Source organism: Telmatherina bonti (assembly GCF_933228915.1).
Source record: "Telmatherina bonti genome assembly, chromosome: 11".
NCBI lineage: Eukaryota > Metazoa > Chordata > Actinopteri > Atheriniformes > Telmatherinidae > Telmatherina > Telmatherina bonti.
The window spans coordinates 5,036,361-5,055,338 of record NC_136629.1 but is presented as its reverse complement, the minus strand read 5'-3'; the positions used below and the strand labels follow the sequence as shown (position 1 = coordinate 5,055,338).

At 49.8% G+C, this 18,978-nt stretch overlaps 1 protein-coding gene across 1 annotated transcript in view; it reads left to right on the top strand.

Moving 5' to 3' along the window:
* The window catches only part of sult6b1 (sulfotransferase family, cytosolic, 6b, member 1), a gene marked incomplete at its 5' end in the record, with an annotated part of 59,688 nt that extends 44,047 nt beyond the window's left edge, over nucleotides 1-15,641 (top strand). The window contains 3 exons of the mRNA XM_079249142.1: nucleotides 13,507-13,601; nucleotides 14,000-14,156; nucleotides 15,287-15,641. Coding sequence (XP_079105268.1) covers nucleotides 13,507-13,601; nucleotides 14,000-14,156; nucleotides 15,287-15,414 — 380 coding nt within the window. The 3' untranslated portion in view covers nucleotides 15,415-15,641. The remainder of the gene's footprint in view (nucleotides 1-13,506; nucleotides 13,602-13,999; nucleotides 14,157-15,286) is intronic.
* Nucleotides 15,642-18,978: the final 3,337 nt, after the last annotated feature.

Here is an 18,978-nt window from a genome sequence, read left to right as displayed (position 1 = left end):
TCTCAGACCAGAGAGACCTCACAGACCAGAGAGACCTCACAGACCAGAGAGACCTCACAGACCAGAGAGACCTTTCAGACCAGAGAGACCTTTCAGACCAGAGAGACCTCACAGACCAGAGAGACCTCACAGACCAGAGAGACCTCACAGACCAGAGAGACCTCACAGACCAGAGAGACCTTTCAGACCAGAGAGACCTCACAGACCAGAGAGACCTCTCAGACCAGAGAGACCTTTCAGACCAGAGAGACCTCTCAGACCAGAGAGACCTTTCAGACCAGAGAGACCTCACAGACCAGAGAGACCTCACAGACCAGAGAGACCTCACAGACCAGAGAGACCTCTCAGACCAGAGAGACCTTTCAGACCAGAGAGACCTCACAGACCAGAGAGACCTCACAGACCAGAGAGACCTCTCAGACCAGAGAGACCTCACAGACCAGAGAGACCTTTCAGACCAGAGAGACCTCACAGACCAGAGAGACCTCACAGACCAGAGAGACCTCACAGACCAGAGAGACCTCACAGACCAGAGAGACCTTTCAGACCAGAGAGACCTTCTCAGACCAGAGAGACCTCACAGACCAGAGAGACCTTCACAGACCAGAGAGACCTCACAGACCAGAGAGACCTCACAGACCAGAGAGACCTTCAGACCAGAGAGACCTTTCAGACCAGAGAGACCTTTCAGACCAGAGAGACCTCACAGACCAGAGAGACCTTTCAGACCAGAGAGACCTTTCAGACCAGAGAGACCTCACAGACCAGAGAGACCTTTCAGACCAGAGAGACCTCACAGACCAGAGAGACCTCACAGACCAGAGAGACCTCACAGACCAGAGAGACCTCACAGACCAGAGAGACCTCACAGACCAGAGAGACCTCACAGACCAGAGAGACCTCACAGACCAGAGAGACCTCACAGACCAGAGAGACCTTTCAGACCAGAGAGACCTCACAGACCAGAGAGACCTTTCAGACCAGAGAGACCTTTCAGACCAGAGAGACCTCTCAGACCAGAGAGACCTTTCAGACCAGAGAGACCTTTCAGACCAGAGAGACCTCACAGACCAGAGAGACCTCACAGACCAGAGAGACCTCTCAGACCAGAGAGACCTTTCAGACCAGAGAGACCTCACAGACCAGAGAGACCTTTCAGACCAGAGAGACCTTTCAGACCAGAGAGACCTCACAGACCAGAGAGACCTCACAGACCAGAGAGACCTCACAGACCAGAGAGACCTTTCAGACCAGAGAGACCTCACAGACCAGAGAGACCTCACAGACCAGAGAGACCTTTCAGACCAGAGAGACCTCTTCAGACCAGAGAGACCTCACAGACCAGAGAGACCTCACAGACCAGAGAGACCTTTCAGACCAGAGAGACCTTTCAGACCAGAGAGACCTCACAGACCAGAGAGACCTTTCAGACCAGAGAGACCTCACAGACCAGAGAGACCTTTCAGACCAGAGAGACCTCACAGACCAGAGAGACCTTTCAGACCAGAGAGACCTCACAGACCAGAGAGACCTTTCAGACCAGAGAGACCTCACAGACCAGAGAGACCTCACAGACCAGAGAGACCTTTCAGACCAGAGAGACCTCACAGACCAGAGAGACCTTTCAGACCAGAGAGACCTCACAGACCAGAGAGACCTTTCAGACCAGAGAGACCTCACAGACCAGAGAGACCTTTCAGACCAGAGAGACCTCACAGACCAGAGAGACCTTTCAGACCAGAGAGACCTCACAGACCAGAGAGACCTCACAGACCAGAGAGACCTTTCAGACCAGAGAGACCTCACAGACCAGAGAGACCTCACAGACCAGAGAGACCTCACAGACCAGAGAGACCTTTCAGACCAGAGAGACCTTTCAGACCAGAGAGACCTCACAGACCAGAGAGACCTTTCAGACCAGAGAGACCTTTCAGACCAGAGAGACCTTTCAGACCAGAGAGACCTCACAGACCAGAGAGACCTCACAGACCAGAGAGACCTTTCAGACCAGAGAGACCTTTCAGACCAGAGAGACCTTTCAGACCAGAGAGACCTTTCAGACCAGAGAGACCTTTCAGACCAGAGAGACCTCACAGACCAGAGAGACCTCACAGACCAGAGAGACCTTTCAGACCAGAGAGACCTTTCAGACCAGAGAGACCTTTCAGACCAGAGAGACCTTTCAGACCAGAGAGACCTCACAGACCAGAGAGACCTCACAGACCAGAGAGACCTTTCAGACCAGAGAGACCTCACAGACCAGAGAGACCTTTCAGACCAGAGAGACCTCACAGACCAGAGAGACCTCACAGACCAGAGAGACCTCACAGACCAGAGAGACCTCACAGACCAGAGAGACCTTTCAGACCAGAGAGACCTCACAGACCAGAGAGACCTTTCAGACCAGAGAGACCTTTCAGACCAGAGAGACCTTTCAGACCAGAGAGACCTCACAGACCAGAGAGACCTCACAGACCAGAGAGACCTCACAGACCAGAGAGACCTCACAGACCAGAGAGACCTTTCAGACCAGAGAGACCTCACAGACCAGAGAGACCTTTCAGACCAGAGAGACCTTTCAGACCAGAGAGACCTTTCAGACCAGAGAGACCTCACAGACCAGAGAGACCTGTCAGACCAGAGAGACCTCACAGACCAGAGAGACCTCACAGACCAGAGAGACCTCACAGACCAGAGAGACCTTTCAGACCAGAGAGACCTCACAGACCAGAGAGACCTTTCAGACCAGAGAGACCTCACAGACCAGAGAGACCTTTCAGACCAGAGAGACCTCACAGACCAGAGAGACCTTTCAGACCAGAGAGACCTCACAGACCAGAGAGACCTTTCAGACCAGAGAGACCTTTCAGACCAGAGAGACCTCACAGACCAGAGAGACCTCACAGACCAGAGAGACCTCACAGACCAGAGAGACCTTTCAGACCAGAGAGACCTCACAGACCAGAGAGACCTCACAGACCAGAGAGACCTTTCAGACCAGAGAGACCTCACAGACCAGAGAGACCTCACAGACCAGAGAGACCTCACAGACCAGAGAGACCTTTCAGACCAGAGAGACCTCACAGACCAGAGAGACCTTTCAGACCAGAGAGACCTCACAGACCAGAGAGACCTCACAGACCAGAGAGACCTCACAGACCAGAGAGACCTCACAGACCAGAGAGACCTTTCAGACCAGAGAGACCTCACAGACCAGAGAGACCTCACAGACCAGAGAGACCTTTCAGACCAGAGAGACCTCACAGACCAGAGAGACCTCACAGACCAGAGAGACCTCACAGACCAGAGAGACCTCTCAGACCAGAGAGACCTTTCAGACCAGAGAGACCTCACAGACCAGAGAGACCTTTCAGACCAGAGAGACCTTTCAGACCAGAGAGACCTCACAGACCAGAGAGACCTCACAGACCAGAGAGACCTTTCAGACCAGAGAGACCTTTCAGACCAGAGAGACCTTTCAGACCAGAGAGACCTCTCAGACCAGAGAGACCTTTCAGACCAGAGAGACCTTTCAGACCAGAGAGACCTTTCAGACCAGAGAGACCTCACAGACCAGAGAGACCTTTCAGACCAGAGAGACCTTTCAGACCAGAGAGACCTTTCAGACCAGAGAGACCTCACAGACCAGAGAGACCTTTCAGATCAGAGAGACCTCACAGACCAGAGAGACCTCACAGACCAGAGAGACCTTTCAGACCAGAGAGACCTTTCAGACCAGAGAGACCTCACAGACCAGAGAGACCTCACAGACCAGAGAGACCTCACAGACCAGAGAGACCTCACAGACCAGAGAGACCTTTCAGACCAGAGAGACCTTTCAGACCAGAGAGACCTTTCAGACCAGAGAGACCTTTCAGACCAGAGAGACCTTTCAGACCAGAGAGACCTCACACACCAGAGAGACCTCACAGACCAGAGAGACCTTTCAGACCAGAGAGACCTTTCAGACCAGAGAGACCTCACAGACCAGAGAGACCTCACAGACCATAGAGACCTCACAGACCAGAGAGACCTTTCAGACCAGAGAGACCTCACAGACCAGAGAGACCTCACAGACCAGAGAGACCTTTCAGACCAGAGAGACCTCACAGACCAGAGAGACCTCACAGACCAGAGAGACCTCACAGACCAGAGAGACCTCACAGACCAGAGAGACCTCACAGACCAGAGAGACCTTTCAGACCAGAGAGACCTTTCAGACCAGAGAGACCTCACAGACCAGAGAGACCTCACAGACCAGAGAGACCTCACAGACCAGAGAGACCTTTCAGACCAGAGAGACCTTTCAGACCAGAGAGACCTTTCAGACCAGAGAGACCTCACAGACCAGAGAGACCTCACAGACCAGAGAGACCTTTCAGACCAGAGAGACCTTTCAGACCAGAGAGACCTCACAGACCAGAGAGACCTCACAGACCAGAGAGACCTCACAGACCAGAGAGACCTTTCAGACCAGAGAGACCTTTCAGACCAGAGAGACCTCACAGACCAGAGAGACCTCACAGACCAGAGAGACCTCACAGACCAGAGAGACCTTTCAGACCAGAGAGACCTCACAGACCAGAGAGACCTCACAGACCAGAGAGACCTTTCAGACCAGAGAGACCTTTCAGACCAGAGAGACCTCACAGACCAGAGAGACCTCACAGACCAGAGAGACCTCTCAGACCAGAGAGACCTTTCAGACCAGAGAGACCTCACAGACCAGAGAGACCTTTCAGACCAGAGAGACCTTTCAGACCAGAGAGACCTCACAGACCAGAGAGACCTCACAGACCAGAGAGACCTTTCAGACCAGAGAGACCTCACAGACCAGAGAGACCTCACAGACCAGAGAGACCTCACAGACCAGAGAGACCTCACAGACCAGAGAGACCTCACAGACCAGAGAGACCTCACAGACCAGAGAGACCTTTCAGACCAGAGAGACCTCACAGACCAGAGAGACCTTTCAGACCAGAGAGACCTTTCAGACCAGAGAGACCTCACAGACCAGAGAGACCTCACAGACCAGAGAGACCTTTCAGACCAGAGAGACCTCACAGACCAGAGAGACCTTTCAGACCAGAGAGACCTTTCAGACCAGAGAGACCTCTCAGACCAGAGAGACCTCACAGACCAGAGAGACCTCACAGACCAGAGAGACCTCACAGACCAGAGAGACCTCACAGACCAGAGAGACCTTTCAGACCAGAGAGACCTCACAGACCAGAGAGACCTTTCAGACCAGAGAGACCTTTCAGACCAGAGAGACCTCTCAGACGAGAGAGACCTCACAGACCAGAGAGACCTCACAGACCAGAGAGACCTTTCAGACCAGAGAGACCTCTCAGACCAGAGAGACCTCACAGACCAGAGAGACCTCACAGACCAGAGAGACCTCACAGACCAGAGAGACCTTTCAGACCAGAGAGACCTTTCAGACCAGAGAGACCTCACAGACCAGAGAGACCTCACAGACCAGAGAGACCTCACAGACCAGAGAGACCTTTCAGACCAGAGAGACCTCACAGACCAGAGAGACCTCTCAGACCAGAGAGACCTTTCAGACCAGAGAGACCTCACAGACCAGAGAGACCTTTCAGACCAGAGAGACCTTTCAGACCAGAGAGACCTTTCAGACCAGAGAGACCTCACAGACCAGAGAGACCTCTCAGACCAGAGAGACCTCACAGACCAGAGAGACCTCTCAGACCAGAGAGACCTTTCAGACCAGAGAGACCTCACAGACCAGAGAGACCTCTCAGACCAGAGAGACCTCACAGACCAGAGAGACCTCACAGACCAGAGAGACCTTTCAGACCAGAGAGACCTCACAGACCAGAGAGACCTCTCAGACCAGAGAGACCTTTCAGACCAGAGAGACCTTTCAGACCAGAGAGACCTCACAGACCAGAGAGACCTTTCAGACCAGAGAGACCTCACAGACCAGAGAGACCTTTCAGACCAGAGAGACCTTTCAGACCAGAGAGACCTCACAGACCAGAGAGACCTCACAGACCAGAGAGACCTTTCAGACCAGAGAGACCTTTCAGACCAGAGAGACCTTTCAGACCAGAGAGACCTCACAGACCAGAGAGACCTCACAGACCAGAGAGACCTCACAGACCAGAGAGACCTTTCAGACCAGAGAGACCTCACAGACCAGAGAGACCTCACAGACCAGAGAGACCTCACAGACCAGAGAGACCTTTCAGACCAGAGAGACCTTTCAGACCAGAGAGACCTCACAGACCAGAGAGACCTCACAGACCAGAGAGACCTTTCAGACCAGAGAGACCTCACAGACCAGAGAGACCTCACAGACCAGAGAGACCTTTCAGACCAGAGAGACCTCACAGACCAGAGAGACCTTTCAGACCAGAGAGACCTCACAGACCAGAGAGACCTCACAGACCAGAGAGACCTCACAGACCAGAGAGACCTTTCAGACCAGAGAGACCTTTCAGACCAGAGAGACCTTTCAGACCAGAGAGACCTCACAGACCAGAGAGACCTTTCAGACCAGAGAGACCTTTCAGACCAGAGAGACCTCACAGACCAGAGAGACCTTTCAGACCAGAGAGACCTCACAGACCAGAGAGACCTCACAGACCAGAGAGACCTCACAGACCAGAGAGACCTCACAGACCAGAGAGACCTTTCAGACCAGAGAGACCTCACAGACCAGAGAGACCTCACAGACCAGAGAGACCTTTCAGACCAGAGAGACCTCACAGACCAGAGAGACCTTTCAGACCAGAGAGACCTCACAGACCAGAGAGACCTCACAGACCAGAGAGACCTCACAGACCAGAGAGACCTCACAGACCAGAGAGACCTTTCAGACCAGAGAGACCTTTCAGACCAGAGAGACCTCACAGACCAGAGAGACCTCACAGACCAGAGAGACCTTTCAGACCAGAGAGACCTCACAGACCAGAGAGACCTTTCAGACCAGAGAGACCTCACAGACCAGAGAGACCTTTCAGACCAGAGAGACCTTTCAGACCAGAGAGACCTTTCAGACCAGAGAGACCTTTCAGACCAGAGAGACCTCACAGACCAGAGAGACCTTTCAGACCAGAGAGACCTCACAGACCAGAGAGACCTCTCAGACCAGAGAGACCTCACAGACCAGAGAGACCTCACAGACCAGAGAGACCTCACAGACCAGAGAGACCTTTCAGACCAGAGAGACCTTTCAGACCAGAGAGACCTTTCAGACCAGAGAGACCTCACAGACCAGAGAGACCTCACAGACCAGAGAGACCTTTCAGACCAGAGAGACCTTTCAGACCAGAGAGACCTTTCAGACCAGAGAGACCTTTCAGACCAGAGAGACCTCACAGACCAGAGAGACCTTTCAGACCAGAGAGACCTTTCAGACCAGAGAGACCTCACAGACCAGAGAGACCTTTCAGACCAGAGAGACCTCACAGACCAGAGAGACCTCACAGACCAGAGAGACCTTTCAGACCAGAGAGACCTTTCAGACCAGAGACACCTCACAGACCAGAGAGACCTCACAGACCAGAGAGACCTCACAGACCAGAGAGACCTTTCAGACCAGAGACACCTCACAGACCAGAGAGACCTCACAGACCAGAGAGACCTCACAGACCAGAGAGACCTTTCAGACCAGAGAGACCTCACAGACCAGAGAGACCTCACAGACCACAGAGACCTCACAGACCAGAGAGACCTCACAGACCAGAGAGACCTCACAGACCAGAGAGACCTCACAGACCAGAGAGACCTCACAGACCAGAGAGACCTCACAGACCAGAGAGACCTTTCAGACCAGAGAGACCTCACAGACCAGAGAGACCTTTCAGACCAGAGAGACCTCACAGACCAGAGAGACCTCACAGACCAGAGAGACCTTTCAGACCAGAGAGACCTCACAGACCAGAGAGACCTTTCAGACCAGAGAGACCTCACAGACCAGAGAGACCTTTCAGACCAGAGAGACCTTTCAGACCAGAGAGACCTCACAGACCAGAGAGACCTTTCAGACCAGAGAGACCTTTCAGACCAGAGAGACCTCACAGACCAGAGAGACCTTTCAGACCAGAGAGACCTTTCAGACCAGAGAGACCTTTCAGACCAGAGAGACCTTTCAGACCAGAGAGACCTCACAGACCAGAGAGACCTTTCAGACCAGAGAGACCTCACAGACCAGAGAGACCTCACAGACCAGAGAGACCTCACAGACCAGAGAGACCTTTCAGACCAGAGAGACCTCACAGACCAGAGAGACCTTTCAGACCAGAGAGACCTTTCAGACCAGAGAGACCTCACAGACCAGAGAGACCTCACAGACCAGAGAGACCTTTCAGACCAGAGAGACCTTTCAGACCAGAGAGACCTCACAGACCAGAGAGACCTTTCAGACCAGAGAGACCTCACAGACCAGAGAGACCTCACAGACCAGAGAGACCTTTCAGACCAGAGAGACCTCACAGACCAGAGAGACCTTTCAGACCAGAGAGACCTCACAGACCAGAGAGACCTTTCAGACCAGAGAGACCTCACAGACCAGAGAGACCTTTCAGACCAGAGAGACCTCTCAGACCAGAGAGACCTTTCAGACCAGAGAGACCTCACAGACCAGAGAGACCTTTCAGACCAGAGAGACCTTTCAGACCAGAGAGACCTCTCAGACCAGAGAGACCTTTCAGACCAGAGAGACCTCACAGACCAGAGAGACCTTTCAGACCAGAGAGACCTTTCAGACCAGAGAGACCTTTCAGACCAGAGAGACCTCACAGACCAGAGAGACCTTTCAGACCAGAGAGACCTCACAGACCAGAGAGACCTCACAGACCAGAGAGACCTCACAGACCAGAGAGACCTTTCAGACCAGAGAGACCTCTCAGACCAGAGAGACCTTTCAGACCAGAGAGACCTCACAGACCAGAGAGACCTTTCAGACCAGAGACCTCACAGACCAGAGAGACCTTTCAGACCAGAGAGACCTTTCAGACCAGAGAGACCTTTCAGACCAGAGAGACCTCACAGACCAGAGAGACCTTTCAGACCAGAGAGACCTTTCAGACCAGAGAGACCTTTCAGACCAGAGAGACCTCACAGACCAGAGAGACCTCACAGACCAGAGAGACCTCACAGACCAGAGAGACCTTTCAGACCAGAGAGACCTCTCAGACCAGAGAGACCTTTCAGACCAGAGAGACCTCACAGACCAGAGAGACCTCACAGACCAGAGAGACCTCACAGACCAGAGAGACCTTTCAGACCAGAGAGACCTCACAGACCAGAGAGACCTCACAGACCAGAGAGACCTTTCAGACCAGAGAGACCTCACAGACCAGAGAGACCTCACAGACCAGAGAGACCTCACAGACCAGAGAGACCTTTCAGACCAGAGAGACCTCACAGACCAGAGAGACCTTTCAGACCAGAGAGACCTCACAGACCAGAGAGACCTCACAGACCAGAGAGACCTTTCAGACCAGAGAGACCTCACAGACCAGAGAGACCTTTCAGACCAGAGAGACCTTTCAGACCAGAGAGACCTCACAGACCAGAGAGACCTCACAGACCAGAGAGACCTTTCAGACCAGAGAGACCTTTCAGACCAGAGAGACCTCACAGACCAGAGAGACCTCACAGACCAGAGAGACCTCACAGACCAGAGAGACCTTTCAGACCAGAGAGACCTCACAGACCAGAGAGACCTCACAGACCAGAGAGACCTTTCAGACCAGAGAGACCTTTCAGACCAGAGAGACCTCACAGACCAGAGAGACCTTTCAGACCAGAGAGACCTTTCAGACCAGAGAGACCTCACAGACCAGAGAGACCTCACAGACCAGAGAGACCTTTCAGACCAGAGAGACCTCACAGACCAGAGAGACCTGTCAGACCAGAGAGACCTCACAGACCAGAGAGACCTTTCAGACCAGAGAGACCTTTCAGACCAGAGAGACCTCACAGACCAGAGAGACCTCACAGACCAGAGAGACCTCACAGACCAGAGAGACCTTTCAGACCAGAGAGACCTCACAGACCAGAGAGACCTTTCAGACCAGAGAGACCTCACAGACCAGAGAGACCTTTCAGACCAGAGAGACCTTTCAGACCAGAGAGACCTCACAGACCAGAGAGACCTCACAGACCAGAGAGACCTCACAGACCAGAGAGACCTTTCAGACCAGAGAGACCTCACAGACCAGAGAGACCTTTCAGACCAGAGAGACCTCACAGACCAGAGAGACCTCTCAGACCAGAGAGACCTTTCAGACCAGAGAGACCTTTCAGACCAGAGAGACCTTTCAGACCAGAGAGACCTCACAGACCAGAGAGACCTCACAGACCAGAGAGACCTCACAGACCAGAGAGACCTCACAGACCAGAGAGACCTCACAGACCAGAGAGACCTTTCAGACCAGAGAGACCTTTCAGACCAGAGAGACCTTTCAGACCAGAGAGACCTCACAGACCAGAGAGACCTTTCAGACCAGAGAGACCTTTCAGACCAGAGAGACCTTTCAGACCAGAGAGACCTCACAGACCAGAGAGACCTTTCAGACCAGAGAGACCTCACAGACCAGAGAGACCTCACAGACCAGAGAGACCTCACAGACCAGAGAGACCTTTCAGACCAGAGAGACCTTTCAGACCAGAGAGACCTCACAGACCAGAGAGACCTCACAGACCAGAGAGACCTCACAGACCAGAGAGACCTTTCAGACCAGAGAGACCTTTCAGACCAGAGAGACCTCACAGACCAGAGAGACCTTTCAGACCAGAGAGACCTCACAGACCAGAGAGACCTTTCAGACCAGAGAGACCTCACAGACCAGAGAGACCTCACAGACCAGAGAGACCTTTCAGACCAGAGAGACCTTTCAGACCAGAGAGACCTCACAGACCAGAGAGACCTTTCAGACCAGAGAGACCTTTCAGACCAGAGAGACCTCACAGACCAGAGAGACCTCACAGACCAGAGAGACCTCACAGACCAGAGAGACCTTTCAGACCAGAGAGACCTCACAGACCAGAGAGACCTCACAGACCAGAGAGACCTCACAGACCAGAGAGACCTCTCAGACCAGAGAGACCTTTCAGACCAGAGAGACCTCACAGACCAGAGAGACCTTTCAGACCAGAGAGACCTTTCAGACCAGAGAGACCTCACAGACCAGAGAGACCTCACAGACCAGAGAGACCTTTCAGACCAGAGAGACCTTTCAGACCAGAGAGACCTTTCAGACCAGAGAGACCTCACAGACCAGAGAGACCTCACAGACCAGAGAGACCTTTCAGACCAGAGAGACCTCACAGACCAGAGAGACCTCACAGACCAGAGAGACCTCACAGACCAGAGAGACCTCTCAGACCAGAGAGACCTTTCAGACCAGAGAGACCTCACAGACCAGAGAGACCTCACAGACCAGAGAGACCTCACAGACCAGAGAGACCTCACAGACCAGAGAGACCTCACAGACCAGAGAGACCTCACAGACCAGAGAGACCTCACAGACCAGAGAGACCTTTCAGACCAGAGAGACCTCACAGACCAGAGAGACCTTTCAGACCAGAGAGACCTTTCAGACCAGAGAGACCTTTCAGACCAGAGAGACCTCACAGACCAGAGAGACCTCACAGACCAGAGAGACCTTTCAGACCAGAGAGACCTCACAGACCAGAGAGACCTCACAGACCAGAGAGACCTCACAGACCAGAGAGACCTCACAGACCAGAGAGACCTTTCAGACCAGAGAGACCTTTCAGACCAGAGAGACCTTTCAGACCAGAGAGACCTCACAGACCAGAGAGACCTTTCAGACCAGAGAGACCTCACAGACCAGAGAGACCTTTCAGACCAGAGAGACCTTTCAGACCAGAGAGACCTCACAGACCAGAGAGACCTCACAGACCAGAGAGACCTTTCAGACCAGAGAGACCTTTCAGACCAGAGAGACCTCACAGACCAGAGAGACCTCACAGACCAGAGAGACCTTTCAGACCAGAGAGACCTTTCAGACCAGAGAGACCTTTCAGACCAGAGAGACCTCACAGACCAGAGAGACCTTTCAGACCAGAGAGACCTTTCAGACCAGAGAGACCTCACAGACCAGAGAGACCTTTCAGACCAGAGAGACCTTTCAGACCAGAGAGACCTTTCAGACCAGAGAGACCTTTCAGAGCAGAGAGACCTCACAGACCAGAGAGACCTTTCAGACCAGAGAGACCTCACAGACCAGAGAGACCTTTCAGACCAGAGAGACCTTTCAGACCAGAGAGACCTCACAGACCAGAGAGACCTTTCAGACCAGAGAGACCTTTCAGACCAGAGAGACCTCACAGACCAGAGAGACCTTTCAGACCAGAGAGACCTTTCAGACCAGAGAGACCTTTCAGACCAGAGAGACCTTTCAGACCAGAGAGACCTTTCAGACCAGAGAGACCTCACAGACCAGAGAGACCTTTCAGACCAGAGAGACCTTTCAGACCAGAGAGACCTCACAGACCAGAGAGACCTCACAGACCAGAGAGACCTCACAGACCAGAGAGACCTTTCAGACCAGAGAGACCTTTCAGACCAGAGAGACCTCACAGACCAGAGAGACCTTTCAGACCAGAGAGACCTTTCAGACCAGAGAGACCTCACAGACCAGAGAGACCTTTCAGACCAGAGAGACCTTTCAGACCAGAGAGACCTCACAGACCAGAGAGACCTCACAGACCAGAGAGACCTCACAGACCAGAGAGACCTTTCAGACCAGAGAGACCTCACAGACCAGAGAGACCTTTCAGACCAGAGAGACCTCACAGACCAGAGAGACCTCACAGACCAGAGAGACCTCACAGACCAGAGAGACCTCACAGACCAGAGAGACCTCACAGACCAGAGAGACCTTTCAGACCAGAGAGACCTTTCAGACCAGAGAGACCTCACAGACCAGAGAGACCTTTCAGACCAGAGAGACCTCACAGACCAGAGAGACCTCACAGACCAGAGAGACCTTTCAGACCAGAGAGACCTTTCAGACCAGAGAGACCTTTCAGACCAGAGAGACCTCACAGACCAGAGACGTGTCAGATCAGGCGGTAGAATAAGAACTGGGGGAAGGATTGATAATACCTGGGGAATCAAACAATGACAAACAACTTTTCCTTTGAGGTGTTTTCTCTTCTTTCTCTTTCTGTCTTTCTTCTGTCCTCTCCAGTCCAGCAGTACAAACTCTACAATTCAAACAATAACGCAAAATAAATATCAAAATAAAATAAAAATTCAGAAAGTCAAGGGGCTGTTGATAGTGAGACATGGGGGCTCGAGTGATGACTGCTGGGACGGTCAAACACAATGACAGGCGGTTAATGAGTGACTGCAGGTGAGCTGATTGGACACCTGGAGAAGGCGGTGAGATATGAGGATAAAAGGAAAACTGAGGATATCTGATAACCAACATGAAACAGAAAAACTAGACGAAAAGTGTCATTTTGTCTAAATCCTGTGTGTACATGTGCATGCAGTTCCATGGGGATCATACTTTGATCATGCCTTGGCGTGGGAAAAGAAGATGGACGACCCAAACATCATGATCGTCACATACGAGCAGTTAAAACAGGTAAGTATTCATGAAGGCCAAGTCTCCTCCATGTTTTAAATTAACAGTCATTGATTGATTGATTGTGATCTCTCCTCTCTCAGAACATGTGTATGTCAGTGGTTATGTCAGATGTATGTTAGCAGTTTTGTTGGATGCATTTTACCGGTCGTGATGGGTGAATGATAAAGGTTGTATATTCACTGTTGTTTTGGTTTTGTTGGTTGTTTTGTTGAGTGTATTTTAGTGTTGGGTTGGTGTTTGTAAGAGTTGTGTTCGGCCTGGCAATGCGTCAGAGTATGTATCATGTCGCTCACGTGTTCTTAACGCACACCACAAGTATATCCTAGCCATTTGTTGTCTATAATGGTTGTGTTTGGCTGTATGTTACAAGACCAGTTATATTTGTTGTCCTTCAGGACCTGAATTCAGGTGTCCGTCAGATCTCTGGCTTCTTCGGCTTCAGCCTGTCGGATGCTCAGATTGAGCAGATTGCAGGAGAGAGCACCTTCAATGCTATGAAGCAGAGCTCCACCAATTCGCATGGCAACATGGGAAACGTCATATTCAGGAAAGGTGACAAAGATTTTAACTTTTTACTTGGACTATTTAAGTACAAGTTCATTTACCACAATGTTTTTGTAAGAATCATTCAGTTAATTTCTTAAAGACTAAAAGAGTTGAAGTAACTTCTAGAGTCATAGAAAGTTTACGATCAGTTAGAAGTTTCTAATTTGTCAAACAGCCTTTGTGTTGTTTTGTTCTTGGAGAATTTATTCTGAGATTTTAGTTCAACCTCTCTTTTATTTTCTAGAAATCACATTAAGGAATGAATAAAATTTGTAGGTGGTTATGTTCGTTAAACATTCAGATTCACTGGAAAATGTATGTTTTTATGTTCTGGTTCTAACCATTGTAGGACCAAACTGGATGACCTAAACCTTATTTTCAGCTCTAGAGACCACTGCTGAGGTCTGCAACAGATGGACCAGAAATCAAGACTTTGAAATCGCTGAATTTTTGTGTTATAAATCAAAATATAATGAAAAATTATTTGTCAGTATAAATTAATAACTTTTCTTTTTTTTCAATTAGCTCTCAGTACTGTTCAAGGGTCACAGGAGTTAAAATTCAATTAAACACAAATGAATGTGCAGTGAATTTTTTTTACCTTTACCGTTTTTTTACTTTATATCTTGTGTACGAAGCGGAATGATGAAACATTTTTTACTACATTTCACACAATAAAAATTATTCTATTCATTATTATTTCTCCAGCAAGACAAGTATTATCCAAAGAAGGAGAAATTTTTGAGCAAGAGGCCAAACCGTTTTGCAGTTGAACAGATAGTCTATAACTGAGGATTAGACTACGAGGAGCCATGCATTACATGGTTATAATGCACAACACGGAGTGTAGGACGCCACTCTGCTGCGCATCGAGGTGTTACAGCACGGTGTCTGAAAATTGAAATAATATTTTCAGCCACCAGATGTCCCAGTGGCAATGTGTTCTGAACGATCTATTCTTTTATCTGGAACAATGGTTCCAAACGATTTGATCTCCTGAATGTTTCATTTCTGCCATCACTACATTCATTCACTCAAAGAACTTCTACAGAGTTCAGGAGGTGAATTACAGAATAAGCAAGGTGCCTTGGAAACAGAATTACAGAGGAACCTGAGAGTGTCTCTTTCTTGTCCAGGTGAAGTTGGAGACTGGAAGAACCACTTCACCCCAGAACAAAGCAGAGAGATGGACGAGGCCTTCAGCAGACATCTGGGAGGAACCAGGCTGGGAACCATACTGAACTATCAGCAGCACTGCCAGTAGGAGGAGCGATTCTGGAGCTTTCCCCTCTGCTCTGCCTTCCAGGCATCCGTACTACCTGGCAGACTAAGTTCAGGAATCTTAAATCCAAGAAGACAGAAAGAGGAAAGCTTTCTCTGAAAACACAGAAATCATCTGAAGTTGTTCAGTGTCAAATTGTTTCCCATAAAATGTCATATAATTCTTGTTTCAAAGATTTATGAGCTTCAGAGCTGAAGTCTGAAGGATAGGAGGAGGAAACCAGGCTTCAGACCTGAAACGGACGTTTCAGCCAGTAAGGCAAGAAGAGAAAAGTGTGTTACACGACCTTTTAAAAGGAATTAATTTTACTTCAGTAAACAATAAAGATTTTATTTCCTTTTCATCTTCCACACAAAAAAAGGTTTCCTTTTATGTCATTTTTACTTGTTCAGTTTTATCCAAAAATGAAAAAAAATAAATAAAATTAATTCTTTACAAGTACTATTTCTCGATATCTGGATTATGGTTTCTCCATTTGTCATGGTGTCAGCAATATTCCCCAACAGAATATTGTTAAGCTGAGCTCAGGCAGACGACCCAAAAGCAACAAACAAGACGGGACACAACAAACAGGACGGGACGCAACAAACACGACGGGACACAACAAACAGGACGGGACGCAACAAACACGACGGGACGCAACAAACAGGACGGGACACAACACACAGGACGGGACACAACAAACACGACGGGACGCAACAAACAGGACGGGACGCAACAAACAGGACGGGACACAACACACAGGACGGGACGCAACAAACAGGACGGGACGCAACAAACAGGACGGGACGCAACAAACACGACGGGACGCAACAAACACGACGGGACGCAACAAACACGACGGGACGCAACACACAGGACGGGACGCAACACACAGGACGGGACGCAACAAACAGGACGGGACGCAACAAACACGACGGGACGCAACACACAGGACGGGACGCAACAAACACGACGGGACGCAACAAACACGACGGGACGCAACACACAGGACGGGACGCAACACACAGGACGGGACGCAACACACAGGACGGGACACAACAAACACGATGGGACGCAACAAACACGACGGGACGCAACAAACACGACGGGACATAACAAACACGACGGGACGCAACAAACACGACGGGACACAACAAACAGGACGGGACGCAACAAACAGGACGGGACGCAACAAACAGGACGGGACACAACACACAGGACGGGACACAACAAACACGACGGGACGCAACAAACAGGACGGGACGCAACAAACAGGACGGGACGCAACAAACACGACGGGACGCAACAAACACGACGGGACGCAACAAACAGGACGGGACGCAACAAACAGGACGGGACGCAACAAACACGACGGGACGCAACAAACACGACGGGACGCAACAAACACGACGGGACGCAACAAACAGGACGGGACGCAACAAACACGACGGGACGCAACAAACACGTTAATATTGGTGACTTCTGATAGAAAAGAATTGCAACTTTAGTATCCTTCCAGAATTTCCTGGATTCTATAGTTTCCTCAGATTTATCTGTAACAGAGGAGTCAAACTGCAGTCCTCAAGCACCAGTATCCTGCTGGTTTTAGTGGTTTCCATGCTCCAACACGCCTGACTGAAATGAATGAACAGGCTGACAAGAAGCTATTGGATTGATTTGATTTGAATCAGATGTGTTGGAGCACAGAAACAACAAAAACCGGCTCCATACCGGCCCTCGAGGACTGGAGTCTGACACCCCTGATCCAAAAAAACAGTCACTTCAAAACCAAGATTCTCCCATCTGGCTGGATCTGATGAAGAATTTTAAATGTCTTCTCTTGGTGGAATTTACTTCAGCTTCAAACAGAGTAAAAGTTTGGAAGACCAATGTCCCAGACACTGTTGGAGCTGTTGCAAGCTATGCTATGGCTCACCAAGCTGGGGTAAGTTCCTTTACAAATCATCATTTCAAAACTCTGCTTTTGGCTTACAAAACAAAAACCCAAATGGTTCCTGTCTACCTTCAGTCCAGAGCTACACTCCCTCTCAGAATCTGAATCAGTATCACTTTATTCGCCATGTTTGTGCAAAGAAACAAGGAATTTGACTCCGGTGGCAAGTTGCTCTCAGTTGTACTTACATTAAAATAATAAAAGAATAAGCAAATAGCGAGAGAAAGAGTTAGATAATAAACATAAATACACAGCAGAAATAATGGAAAGCAGCAACATGGGCGGGAGCAGCAACGAACATTGGTTATTGGTTATTCTCTAACTATTTACATGATATCTACGCAGTTTTTGACAGCAATAATAGGTCACATGGATGTGTGCAAATGTGCATCAGCGTACATTTTGTTCAAGACAGTGATGGCCAGAGGGAAGAAACTGTTCCTGTGTCTACTGGTTTTTGAGTACTGGGCTCTCACCGCCTACCCGACCGTATAACTCCACTGTTGTACTCTACCAGTGACACCTAGTGCTCACACCACAATGAGGCGTGAAATCAGCAGCTAGACCCTTATCCTCTGCTGTTCCCTAATGGAGGAACAATCTACAGAACTCTGTCTGATCTGAAGAGTGCTTATCTTCTTTTAAGAGCATTTCCACACTTAACTTATGTCTTCTACTTCTCAGAATGAGTTAGAAAGACTTGCCAGGGTCTTTGGGACAACACAGCACTGAATAAACCTTGTGCACTTACGCCAAGTCTGACTACCATTTAATTATGATGTTTGATTTCTTGCTTGTGTTGCTCTCACTCTCAAATGTCAGTCTCTTTGGAGAAAATAATCTGCTGAATCTGAGAATAGAGTTGTGTTGAAATCCTGTTAACAGCCATTTCATTCTGTTATGTCAAGATACAGTGAAAGCCTTCTGGCATTAATCCCGATACCTCTAAGCAACCACATGCTACTACTTGAGCTAATTTCCCTTAAAGACCCAAACAAAAAGAGAAGCAAAATGGTCCAACTACCCAGCAAGGGTCAGTGGCCTGGTTTCTACATGCAAATCAGTCAGTCTCACTGCTATGTTGCAGTATCTGGGATTGATTTGACTGCTAACCTTATTGTGTGACGTTTAACTCCTCGAGGGCTGCTCTCCTGCAGCCATGTATCCTTGTTGTGGCACTCAAGGACCTGAGTTGGGCACATCTGCTTTGGATGGACCATTCAAAGTTGTATTGATGACCTTCAAGTCATGTCAGAGGAATGTTCTTACCTCCAACCAGTTCATGTTTCTGAGGTGTTTCTTCAATGAATGGATTTCTATTTTCATCAGAATAGATCTCACCATTTCCACCTGGAATCGCCAAAGAATGTTGCTTTTACTGCGGATTTAGGCAACATCAGGGTGAAGGTGAGTCCCCAGAAACCTCGGAGAGGGAGCCTCATCCATGACCTGAGGACAGACAGGGCTTCAGCTCCGACACATGATGGTTGTATTTGGCTTTGTTCTGGGTGAACTAGAGGAGACAAGATCATCAGCTGACATGTAGGAAGATGTCTCAGTCAGTGGAACCAGATCCAGACTTTGATCTGGATCAATGATTGTTCAGGATT